The sequence below is a fragment of the Thunnus maccoyii genome, chromosome 1 (assembly GCF_910596095.1).
Source record: "Thunnus maccoyii chromosome 1, fThuMac1.1, whole genome shotgun sequence".
NCBI lineage: Eukaryota > Metazoa > Chordata > Actinopteri > Scombriformes > Scombridae > Thunnus > Thunnus maccoyii.
This window is the reverse complement of record NC_056533.1, coordinates 12,782,793-12,796,445: the sequence shown is the minus strand read 5'-3', so window position 1 is coordinate 12,796,445 and position 13,653 is coordinate 12,782,793. Positions and strand designations below refer to the sequence as shown.

Sequence of the window (13,653 nt, the reverse complement as noted above, 5' to 3'; positions counted from 1 at the left end):
GGGGTGTCAGTGAAAAAGACTAAATATGACTTTCTAGAATAGAGAGCAGACAAATTTATCTGACTGTTTATCCAGTGGGAGAAATGTACTGTGACTGCTGGCAACACTGGATGTTTTCTGTTGAATTTATATTTAAGATTGACTCTCATGTCTGTTAGTTGACTTAAGCTGTCATGAATGTAAAGCAACTTGTTAATTGTACTATTTGTTTGTAGACAGATAGCAAGAGAGAAGAGGAATATCTGTGCAACACAAATAGGAGTTTTTTGCAGACAAAAGAAAAATGCTTTCTTGTAACACCACATGTCAGACAGTCTTATGCAGGTGGATATCAGACTTACTGCTGTTACAGAACTATTCACTCATACTATCTCCAAATCCACACACAGGTTGTGCAGGTCATCATGAGGAGGTGAGACAAAGTTTTAGACAGATTGCCATTTTTGTTATGCTCCTCCCAGCTGGTTGTGTTTCCTCTGACCCCCTCTGCTCTCTTACTCACTGTGTTAAATGTCATGAGAGAGGGTGATTTGGGGCTTGGGGAGACTGTTCTCATACTGAAAGGGCAGAGATTTTTTTGAAGTGTCTTTGAGCAAGAAATCGGGGCTCTGTTCCACACTGCGCTCGCTACAAGGAGACGCACGTGTGACTCTCTCAGTGAGGTGGAAATAATAAATAAATAGATAGATTAAATTGCACTGAGAGAGAAGTGCTCTAAAAAATGAGGTTAGCCACCCACTTGTTCGGGGTCTGAGGGAGGATACTGTATATTACCATAATTAAACCATTTTGGCAGTCTGAGAGTGGTTTGCTTGTGGTTCAAGCACTCAATACTATGATTACGTAATCACTCAACTCTACAATTAAAACCACAGACGTGGTACTCAGTCAGGAGAGTGAAAAATGTAGTCTTGGCTATCACTGTATGAAAAGATTAATTTATGTTTCTCCGTGACTGACAAGGAAAAGAAAAGCAAACATAAATGCAGCAATTGACAAGTAAATTTAAATATGATGACCCACTATTGAACCACTTCTCTCAGGAAGCCAACAAGTACAACACCTAATCAGTATTAAAATGTTTCAAGCATTTTTTTTTTTGAAACACACTTATTAATGTTAGATGGAGAGAAATAGCACGTCATGTCAGCATGTTGAGACGAGTTACAGCTCATATTTTATTTTTAATGAGCTGAAGGAGAAACATGATACTTGGACGCCCACTTCCTCCAAAATCAGGATCAGAGACAGGACAAGATGACTGTAATTAAAGTACACAAGGAGTATGAGAGGGATCTTTTAATGGGCCTGGAGAAGAAGAGGGGTCGCTGTGACTAAAAGTTTTATTCCCATGTCTGCATCAAAGCTTTGGCACTATAAGCTCAAATTAGAGTGTCACAAGGAATCACAGAGTCATCACTGCGCCAGAATTCAGCAAAATCTTCTCTTGTCAAGTATTGTATAACGCTAAGAAGCAGGGGAGGAGCAATATCTTGCAAGGGAAAAAGACGGATTAAAAATGGCATCATAATCCAATCTACAGCCTCATTTCCAGATCCAAAGCTGAACAGCCTCCTTCGATTCTGAACGAGCATTTTCCAGTCAGGAGATGTGGTCAGTGAGCTAGCTGCATGGTGACATCCAGCACCCAAACAAAATAAAACAAATCAAAAAAACAGGAGACAAGCGTTGCTACAAAATGACTGAGTTGTATGGAGTCTTTTAAATGAAGATTTTTTACTGTCCTTAAGCACACGAGGACCATAAAATATCTGTGGGGGTTTGATAGGATTGTTGAACAATACACATGATGGGGGCAGAGATTACTGTCCCCTCTGCCCTGCTCTCACTGGATGCTTCTGTTGGATATCTGCTCTGCTCTGTTAGCTTACATGCCTCTGTAAAGAAAATGTGACCGCTGTACCATAAACTGTGCTGAGATTGATAAGTCACAAAATGCTTATTACCCCTTTAAAGATATATAGAATATTTCAGTGCTTGATTGACAAAATGTTACCCCTTTCACAGAACGGATCCCCTATCTTTTCATGATAAAAACCAGGTGATATATATATATATATTTATTTTTATTTATTTATTTTTTTTGCTTAGCTCTTTGCATAGAGGCTTTTGAGTGGATTCTATCAGTGCAACAGTATTGTGCGGAATTCTAGACAATTGATGCGGCGCAATATTAGAATGCAGCCCTCTGATCGTCAAGTGCCTTTTAATTATCTTGTGATTCAGAGCCCAGAGGACACATCTGTTGGGAAGTCTTCCACATTTCCCTGGAGAGATAGAAAAGAAGATGTCTCACATTAGAACTTTTTTGCACTGAAGGCTCTATTAAGCGCCCCCTCCCCTCCTTTTTTTTTCTTTAGTGCCATGTTGCTAACACTATCAGAGAGGGGGGGTCAGCTGTCCTGCAGTTTCTGTCAATCAGTTAAATCCCTTTGCAACAGTCAGGCGAATCCTTCTGCAAAGTCCACTTTTTCAACAGCCTTTTATTCCTCCTGCACATCCAGCGCTGTTTCCCAGAAGACACTTACCTAGACAGTGGCAAAAATAAATCCTGTGAAAAGACATCTTACAATTTTGTTTCTGTTATTTTTTTTGCAGAGAATACATTAAAGAAAAGTAGAGCAGATCTAGTCACTGACGTGCACTTTGAGGCTTTGATATAGTTTAAGAGAAGTAACAAAATGTAGACTAAATGAAAATGTGCACTATGCTCATGAATACATTAATATGACATTATATTAATAATTAATAGGTAACATACCTATTAATATAACCAGTTTCTGATTTGATGTTTGTATTCTCTTGCTAAAATGTGTCATAATATTTTAAATTTCCTTCATTAGCCTAAATAAAAAAAAAAAAGTACAGCTTCTCACAATATTAGCATAGCTATGTTGACTCAGATAGATCCATCATCAGAAGACACACATGGCATAGGAAAGCTAAGTGTACTGTAATTAGTATAAAAATAAAATGATAGCTGTGCTACATATACATAGACTGTACTTTTATTTAGTAGGAAACGTGGCGGAAATAATTCCCATGGCCATTATCAACCGGTCAAGGCAGATGGCCGCCCATCCAGAGCCCAGTTCTGCTTGAGGTTTCTTTCAGTTAAAGGGTAGTTTTTCTTTGCAGCTGTCGCCAAGTGCTTGCTCAGGAGGGGAATGGGGGAATGTTGGGTCTCTGTAAATTAAAGAGTATGGTCTAGACCTGTGCCCTGAGATAACTTCTGTTGTGATTTGGCGCTATATAAATAAAACTGACTTGATTATTTTAAGGTATTTTAAATATTGTACAGTCCTTATCAAACATTAGCACCTTCTGTACTAACAGCTACATGCTTTTTGTTGAGGAGAACAGTTACAGTTGTTGCACCAGAGTGTGCACATGTGTATCTCTGTGTATTATGTTTGTAAGCGTATGGGATCAGATTAAATAACAGCATTCTCTATTTCAGTCAGGTTGATTACTGTTGATTTGAGAGTATGTTTTGCTATTGATTTGTTTGGGTCTCGTGGGGCCTCTGGCTTGCCATCGGTGGATTTATTGAAAAATGAGATGGAGGCACATACACGAGTGCAGCAATGGTGATTCCCCTTCTTGTGGCGGTGGCAGGAGTCATAGTCTGGGTGAGAGTTACACAAAGGTCAAGGTGAGGTGCTGGCAAGCTGCAGGAGATGAATGTAAAGCCTAGATATTTGAGCACCATTTACTTTGTTTTTTGTGCGGCACATCTTAATGATGATCATTGCAAGATCTGTGCAAGATCAAATAAAAGATGCATGAATGGAGTCCAGACAAGTGTTAGCTTGTGCCCTAATGGACCATGCCCTTTTGTCTTATAGTGTTACTCTGCATGGGAAGGTGGAAGAAAAGGAGATTTGACACTACAGTACATGGGATGAATGACACTATTCCTTTCGGTCCCCATTAAATAATTCCTCCTTTAATTTAGTGAGGGTAAAACATGGGGATTACAGATGGTTCTGGCTGGGCCTGAAAGTGGGGTAATCAAAATAGGCTGCTGTGCTCATCCACGAATATTAGGAGCCAAGAGATTATTACAGCACAATTTATTTAATGGAGGGAGCCCAGGGAGGATGTGTGTAGCTGGTGGGTAGAAGGTTGCCTGTCATAGTGGCAGAATGATTGAACGGTACCGCGTGACCTCACCAGGCACACTTGTGTGGGAGTGTGAAATCAGGAGACGTGATCACAGCTGTACAAGAATGGCCTTTTGTTTTTGTTTTTTTTGCATGTCAGGGATTTTTTTTCCTCTCCTGATATGTCATTTAATTCAGCTTTATGTATTAGGCAGAGAGCTGAGTTTAACCTTGGCAAAGTGATGGTAATCTGGAGGTGAGATTATATTGATTGATTGGACATCATATACATTTTGAAAATGGGAAAGCCTGCTGGAAGCATTTTCTGTTAAGTGCCACATGTCATGCTTGATGTATTTTGGTCACCTGACAAATGTAATGTTGTGTGTCCTTCCTGCTACACCATCCTCTGCACTGCAACATCAATTTATAATCTCTCCAGGTGGATACACAACACTAGTCACCTAAAACCTATTCTCAAGTTTTTTTTTTCCGTCTTTTAACACATTTCAGTGTCACATTTATTTTCCTTGCCACTAGACAGATGTGATTATTGTCCCACTGACCAGAGGTAAATATGTCAGTTTCACTTATCTCAACATTTAGGGGGGTTGATGGAGAAAACGTATTTATTTCTTTATTTAACAATTTATCACGCCATAGTCAAGTTATGTGTGAGGTGTCTTGTATGTGGCATGAGAGTGACCAAGACCTCCATGGACCTTTCTGTATTCCTGTTGACACATCCTGCTTGTGGCTATGCTAGAATATCATTTTTAGAAAAGAGAGGAGTGCAAAAAAAAAAAAAAAAGAATGCTCGCTCTACTGTATTCCATACGGTGGACAGACACTGATCCCTTGTTGACTTCACCTGTCCACTCTGCTCATGCAAGAGAGCAGTTGAAAAGGAGAAAAAACAGGTTACAGCAGGATTTGTGAGCCTTGTGACACTTAACATATGAATTGTGCAAAAGGGGCTTGCAACTCACTGTTAGGGAAGTGATTGTAACTCTGTGGAGATAAACACTGAATTTGACAGTGATGGCTTACTGCATGCTGTACGCTGCCCTGTGGCACAGTGAGATTTTTTTTCCATCCAAACAGTGGCTCTGGTTATAAATCTAATTTTAAACATTTAGTTTTAATTTTAGTCTGACGTCTGACATGTAATCAGTGCCGGTTGAAAAGCAATCAACATCAACACAGATTCTATATAGGTGTAATCTTCCAATGGTACCCAAGAGGGCATTATTTACTATGCTTAGGCGTATTACAGTGATTCAGCCTTGTGCAACATCACCTAATTGACAAACACAGTAAAAAATATATTCTCTCTGATATTATTGCTTTTACTAAGCCACGTGTAATGACTGAAGAAGTTTCTTTAATTTATTGCACATAAAAAAGTAAAACTTCTGAAAGAACTGACCTGGTTGCCAGCAATCAAGAAAGCACAGCATACTGTTTTTTATGGGAATTGTCAGCATGGTTGGAATGAATAATTAAGATTGCTTGGGTTAAAATACCTCCTGCATGCTATCACTTCTCTCTGATGTCTTCCATCAGGCTCGGTATTCACACAAATGGGTGAAATACTGTTCGCAACTACTTTTCTTGGTTTGTTCTTGCCTAGATAGGAGCCAGATGGCTGAGATTTGCTCACTTTAACAAAGCAATGAAGGTCCAAAACACAAACAATCACATTATAAGGCAGCGCAGTACTGTTTTTCACCTAAGACACAAATTGGTCTGATATTTGATACCTTTTTACACCCCATGCAGGTTAAAATAATCATGTAATATTAATTGCAAACTATATTTTGACCTAGATTTGTCCTTCAGTTGGTGATAAGTATGCAATGCATAACCAAGAGACTGCTTAGTGTAGCGTGCAATTCTCCATAATACAAACCTAGATGTTTTAATGCATAGTTTGTATTGTATAGTACAGTAACCGAATCACATCTTCCCTTGCGTTGACCTCTGCGTGCACGCTGCAGCCCCAGCCTGCTCATTCCTCCTCACATAGATTCTAGTACATACAGGATGACCTTTTCAGACCTGCCTGTGTCCCAGGTGGATTCTCACACCCCTTGTCTCTCTGAAATTTGATTGCTTTTTTCCTATCAGCCTAGATAGGAAATGGCCAAGATGTGAAACTGGCACCGATATGTTGCTTCAGGGGGTGGACACATGAGAAACACCGTATTAAAAAGCACTTTAAATTTAATGTAATACACTCACCGTTACAAAGTCAGCTTCACAGGCAAGTTCTATTGAGTTCAGAGCCAATTAGTGGTATGTGCTAGTAATGCTAATCAGCTCCACCTGTAGGTCACTCAGGTGGGCAGCCATTGGTCATGTAACAGTTTCATTGTGCCAAGACTGTTGTTGCATTTGATCCCTCTACATCTCCATTATCTTTCATCTTTCTTGCATGGCTACATGGGAAATAAATCCATACTAACATTTATCAACTTTCAGTGGAACTGACAATCATATTGTGTTGTAGTTTAAAAAAAAAAAAGTTAATCGCGTTGGACATCATTTTGGTTTGACAAATAACTCAAGGTCCGCTCGCCAGCTTTTTCTAAGCTTTCAACTCCCTTCACAGTCTTCATCATCAAGTGGAGTTTGCTCAACTGTCGTGGAGTTGGTTCAGTTGTCTCTTAATCATTTGGTGAACATTAGTTTCAGTCACTAGTAGTACAGTTAACCATGACAACTGAGCAAACGCTGATGAAGACCATGACATACTGTTGAAAGCAGAAAAAAGCTTGTAAGTGGACCTTAAGATAAGATTTTTTTGTCAAACTACTGTTGCTGAGGTCAAGAATGAATGTTTATGCTAAAATCATTATGACTCTTCTATATACCATTTTTCAAACACTGGCCATATTGCATCATATATTGATAATGGAAAAATACTGCATGAAAATTGTGATATTGATTTGACTGTGCATGACTTCCATATCTGATTAGTTATCAGACTTTATTTGCTCAAAACTATTTAATTTGTAAAGTATAACAGGTGGTGGAAAAGGGCAAAAATATAATTACGCAAAAATATCAATTTGCAATGGAGCCAAGGAAATAATCTTGTATATAAAGTAGAGTTCTACATTTTATGCCAGTTCACTTTATGCCAGTTCACATAATGATCCTTCACACAAGCTGCTGGCAGTTCACCTGTGATTATTCTGTTGTTAAAATCATTCTCAGCAGCCTTCTGTGCAGGACAGACATGGCAGGAGGATGGCATCAACACTTCTCCACTGTTCACTATGTAAGACTGAATAGAAGGCTAAAGCCCTTTGGAAACAGTAGGGTTTCCACTCAGACAGAGGGCCAAAGTCCAGTGCACTGAATAAAGAACTCTGTGTGTGGCTTGCGTGATTCACAGGAAATACTTCCCTGGATCAATGTGTTTGGCCTGGCCCTGCCACACGCTGGGTGTCTAGAAGACTCAGACAAATGGCTGGATTATGAGACATGCACTGGTGGGAGACAGATTGTTTGTCTCCTCTGCTATGGGGGATGACTCCCGATTTATCTTCACCATCTCCATAGTTGCTAGCATGTCCTCTTTTTTTTTCCCACACTCTGGTTTTGGTCATGATACTAGTAAATGTTACCCAGTGTTTGATTGAATAGGGAGGCGTCAGAAAAGTGTGTGTGTGTATAAATCCAATTCCTGACCCTGTTTAGCATGTACAATTGAGAAATTAGAGAGCTAACAAATAAACATGATAAATCCTGCTCTGTTTGGTTTAACAGTCAGATAAGCCTCCGCTTTTGCTTACTCACGCAGACCAGTAAAAATCAGATAAACTGCATCTCCTCACCGATTTGATTTGATTTCATGCTCAGAGTGTCTTCTTAGTGAGGGTTTTCCATCAGCTTTTAAGCTGTATTAATTTTGGTTTTATTTACCTCTACTTTTTTTTTTTTCCCTGTAATTTATTTTTTTCAAGAGATGGTGAATCCAGAAAAAAATAGTAATGCTGTTCCATATGGAAAGAAAACCTCTATGTCCAAAAGACTAAACTGACATGGTTTTCTCCTCATTCTCACCCTCCCTTTTAGACTTAATATGTTTCATTTTCTCTCACTGTTTTCATATTTTCTCTCCCCATATTTTTTTTCTTTTTGTTCCCCTACTCTTCCTCTCGCCCTTTGACCTCAGATCACTGTTTTGGAGATGGATAGAAAAGGCTGTCATTGTGGCTGCTCCATTTGCTGATTGCAGCACCTGAAGTGGTGAAGATAATGGCCCAGTACTGGTGCAGCCCAGAGCAAGGGCATGAGGTGATGGTGTACAGTGTGACCAGCTCCTGGTATTATAGACAATACATTATCTTAGCACTTCATCTATGTTAAGAGAAAGCCCCCTTGCTCCATCTCTCTCTCTCTCTCTCTAACTCTCTCCTGTCCAACATTGCAGCGGGATGGTTGGGGGAGGGGATTGGTGTTCAGTTGGGAGGCGCTGGCCAGTGTTTTCCCTGCCACACTCTGTGGCTGGCTGACAGGAGACCCCTTGACATGACCCTTAAGACCTTGCGGGAGATAACAAGGCATCACGATAAAACACAGATGCAATTAGTGGCAGGATGGAAGTCCACACAAAGCCAGAGTGCAGATACTGGCACATGCTAGTGGGATAAGTGCATGCTGATGGCACCGGCTGGAGAGCTTTCTGTCCTCCCCATGTCTTCTGCAGCCCTGCCACTCACTGTCTGTCTATTTTTTCCCCACAGAGGGCAGATTTATATGCTGACTGCAGACTACCCTTGTACAGTTTTTGTTCCTATGAGCAGATAAGTAGCAGGTTGTGCTCTGGGAAGCTGTGAAGGACTTTGCAGGGCCTAACAGACAAGGACAGGGACACTGTGTAGCCACTACTGGCACCAGGCAGAGCCTCTCCAGAAACAGCCAAAAAAAAAAAATCCAATAGTACGAAAAGGGAACTTGGCTTGGCTACTTCAGAGAATTCTTCTCAGTGGGCTCCCGATTACATCTGGTCAGTTTGCAAAGTAGCTTTGGTGATTTCATTATTTAGTCAGAGCTCTTGAGTGCACACTTCTGAACTATTCAAACATCAGAGCAAGTTTAGGCTGGACTTATTTCAATAACTGGATCTGGGGCATATTTTTGAATGACACACTACAGCATGAAGAGATTTTCCCTCAGATTTTGAATGAAGATGAAGTGGAAAGAAAATAGAAATTCCATCTGATTAACACACTACTGAATAGTTTAAACTCCCTTTAAACCGTTAATAGAGAATCACGATTAAAGGAATATGCTTTGTTTTTGTAAATGCTCCTTCTGATCAGCTGAGAGCACCTGTAACAGTAACATGGCTATATATTCCTGTGTTTACATTTGTCAGTGCTTACCTATAAGGGGTTCTATCTGTTAGAGGCTGTTTTCTACTGCAGTGGATGTGACATTGTCTTTAGCGTTGTGTTTCTCTCGGCTGTGTTGAATAACAGTCCTAGACAGAGCTTTAGAGGTGAATAAAAAATCATACCCTGCACCCTTACCTTGATGCCTTACCACAGAACTACTTGTAATCTTATTTATGAGTTCTTTTAGCAGTGTTAGGTAAGGTTGACTCGTTTAAGTTGATTTTGCTTCTCCTCTCCCTCCGTAGGTATTTAGTAAATCCCTCTGTTTTCTCTTAGCCTAAGGTTGGGGAGATTTGCCTCTACCTCTGATGAAATCTTCTTAGCCTAGGTTTGATAAAACAGCGTGCCTCACCTAAATATAACCGCCTGCGACTGCACAGCCCCAGTGTCAGTGATGTGCTTGCAGTGTACCTGCTGGCTGTGCTTAGCAAAGACAGCGCCATTATGACAGTTCATTGGAGCGGGTGACAACAAAAATAGGATTAACCCTTTTAACCTGTTTTTTATTTTCTCCCAGACACTTAAATCTTGCTGTGTTTACCAACTGGCTTGTTTAAAACCAATGTGATGCTCTTTTATGGGAAATACACAGTCATTTTTTTGATGCCACAGATGTTGTTCTCCTGTTATCCCGGGATCAGACTACACAAATTCAGCCCGATTTTGACACAATTTTGTCCAGCGTTGGGCCTGATTATGAATGCCAGGAATGATGAATGGGCCTTGTAGAGTGACATAAACAAAGAACAACGATGTGTTCTTGACAAGTTAACACATTCGTTACCTCAAGTTCTCTTTGAAGGATAGACAGCCCATACTGTACTGTCCTCTTTATGACACTCAGGAATGGGTCCACAATCGTTTTCTTCTTCTTCTTTTTTGAACACAAGACCACCAGCATCACTCATACAGTAGCGCTTCTGTAACCATGCTTGAGAATTTCTTGACCCTCCTCCCCAATGACCTATGAACTCATGCAAGGTCCTGAACGATGATTGGTAGGGGTCATACTTGTTGCCAGTCTCAAAACCTAGTATATGGCTGGACCGTGTATGAGTGTCCAAAATTGTGGCCAATTTGTTACAGGGATAGTCAGTGGTAGTATCTATAATGTGAATTCCTGGATATTGTATAGTCATCTGGAGGCTGCGGTGGAAATTACCAACCAACCAAGCGCACCTACACTAAACTGATATAATAGCAACATGAGTCCCATGTTTTACTTGCAAGACTCGTAATTTAATGCTGTTGTTCATCGTTTGTGATGTGAAAACATCAAAAGAAATCAAAACTTTGCATCCTGGTATTTAGTTCACCATGGATCTCTACTGCCGGCTGCTGCTAGCACTGCTGGAGAGTCGATCACACTGGACTGTAGAGGAGGAGACGGTAGACGGTAGGTACGTCTGTTTAAACAGGAGTTTAGCCAACCTCTCTGCATTTAACACCGCAGCTGAAAGCTTGGAAAAGGAAACACAGTTGCTCTGCGTTGCATTGGTCTCTGTTTTCATCAGTTATGTATTTAGGTAATTTGGAGACAAGAGTTTGACTAGCAAAAGTTTGCATAATGTCAGTGAATTTAAGTAAAATTGGAAGGACAAAATTGGAAGTACAAAACTGTTTGCGCTGATTCATTTTGAAAGAGCAATGGCCAATGGGGAAACTCCAACACATGGCCTGCCGACCAATGCTGTCACTTCATCACTCACTCATTCACTTAGTCAGTCACTCACTCATGGACAACCACATGTGTAGGGCTGGCCCTGCTGTTGCGGTCCAGGCAAATATATCTTGTAGTCAGATCCCGGCATTGAGTGTGACAGGCTTTATCATAGATTTCCTCCCCACATGCCTATAAGTGTAGTTTGCGTAAAATGTACCTTCCCTGCTTAATTTTCATTCATTCTTGTAATTCATTCTTTCAAAAAAAGAAACGGTCTTAATTGAGCTGTTGCTCTCTGTTATTATATAACCTTTAACTGGTACAATTAAACTATTATAACAGCTATTTACAGCTAAAATGCAGCTACAGAGGAAGTTAGATCAATGCAGGAGTGTCAAAGGAACAACAAACATCCTCTAATAATAAGCTGTGCTGTCATTTCTCCCAGCGAAATATAAAGTCTGAAAATGTAGCCTATTATTTTGAAAATGTATTGTTTTGCTCCTTTGAAAAATATTCTTTAATAGCATGAGCAGTTAAGTAAAAAAAAAGTAGTCAGTTTCTCTTACTCTGGCTTTAAAAAGTAATAAGGCAGATGTTATTTTAAATGAATTCATTTTAAATGAAATCACAGAATATTGCATTATGTTTACATTTAGCCTACTTAGAGTAGCCTATTAAACATGATGCATGGCAAAATATATTAATGCTTTATTATATTAAAAGTACATAAACAATAGACACTTCTTAAACAGAGATGTAGCGTGTACCCTTAAATTTCAGTTAAATACTGTGTTCCTTAACTTAAGCATCAGATACAGAAACATCTCATGGCAGTGAAGCAGTTTCTATGAAATAAGTCAAAAAGCAGTTGTGCTAACTTCTGTGGATCAGTGTATACATTTTCCTGCAAAGGGCCACATTCAGTTATGCAAAAAAATCACTGTCTAGTAGTAGAAAAAGCCTCAATGCACCAATCTGACACGCAGGACTAAACAGATTGAGTATTAAATGTGAGCAAGCCACGTGATTGACCTTAAATACTGTTTTTGAAAGAGTAACTTAACATCAGACTGAAAGGCAGTGTTTCACTGCCTGTTTCACCTCTGACCACACCCAACTGACAGGAGTAATGTCATGGCATCCTGGAGTACACCTGTACATAAGTGCAGCAAGATGAGAAGTTAAACCACTGGAGGTCAGGGAAAACAAGATTTCTAAGGTGTTGAACACTGTTTATTTACTTGCAACAGTACACTTTTAACATTCTCTAACAGTATTAAAATATAACAGTATAAAAATTAAGTAATAAAATTTGCACAAGCCTAAAATTAAAATGCCTACATATACTGAACAGGTGATGTGTGTTACACACTCATGTTACCACTCAGTAAGCTACTGTATACAAACTTCAAACTGAAAAAGAAAAAAGTGCACCAGTATTTGATTGTCACATCGGTTTTCGGCAAAACCTCAAGAATCAGAGTATCAGAATCGGCTTTGGGGGAGAACAACTGTAAAGTGTATATAGGCATGTGGTGGTCACAACCAAATGAATTGGGGGATTTGTGCTGTTGATATTTAACATAACATGAGCCAGAATTCTCAGGGATATATTGAATTAGTACTTCTGAAGACAAACAAATCTTTAGAGAGAAAATGGGAGCAAACACACATACACACACATACAACAAGCAAATGAATTATTCAAAAAGTAAACTGCTTTTTTATGCAAAAACAGATAACTTTCTATCTCATTTACAGTGCACATGATGTTGGCTGGTGCCCTCATGGAAGTGTGGCACTGACTGTTCTTTTGCTGTTCCCATTCAGTCAGTGTGGTGCAGAATAAAGGGAGACACTGTTAAATGCTGTCTGCCACTTGTACCTGACATGACAGATGATCTGCTTGCATTGCTATGCCATCACTCTCCCAGCATGTTAGCCAACAGATAGACATCTCTACTTGAGAAGTGTAAACAAGTGTACACACGCATGCACAAAAACAAACATATATATTCCCTGTATATGCAGGACTATATATACCCCAAAGCCTCCTCAATTTAAATATAGGCTACCCTGAATGGTAAGTGTATGTCCATCTCGGGCTGTTTGTGGTGGCTCTCACAGTCCCTTTCAGGTAGCTTGGCTGGCAGGGTGAGGAGAATGAGAGAGGCTTATCGTGTAGTCAGATGCACTCTAAGGGTGACAACATGTTCCTGCTGTCCCTGGTCACCCCGCTGGAGAGCAGAGTGGGCTGTCGCTCTGTCCCTCCAGACAGCAAAATGTCAGGGCTCCCTTCATCAGTACAGTGAACTCTCAGTACCATAACAAGTTAGGTGTGAGCTATTCTGCTACTTCGCTTTCAGTGTTTCCAGTAGTTCACTGTTTCTCCACTCCTCATTTTTAAAAGTTTCTGCCACACACATGCCATTATTCAACCGCTCTGTCA

The 13,653-nt window shown here is 40.0% G+C and overlaps 1 protein-coding gene across 8 annotated transcripts in view; it reads left to right on the top strand.

The window, feature by feature from the left end:
* The window catches only part of LOC121904023 (potassium/sodium hyperpolarization-activated cyclic nucleotide-gated channel 4-like), an 83,372-nt gene that overhangs the window by 9,579 nt on the left and 60,140 nt on the right, over nt 1-13,653 (top strand). The window contains exon 1 of one of the 8 annotated variants that reach the window (XM_042421553.1): nt 8,379-8,435. The exons of 6 other annotated variants lie outside the window; for them this stretch is intronic. In XM_042421553.1, coding sequence (XP_042277487.1) covers nt 8,431-8,435 — 5 coding nt within the window. In that variant the 5' untranslated portion in view covers nt 8,379-8,430. Of the gene's footprint in view, nt 1-8,378; nt 8,436-10,865; nt 10,935-13,653 lie in introns of those variants that run through there. One more of the 8 variants, XM_042421562.1, reaches the window with a different exon arrangement.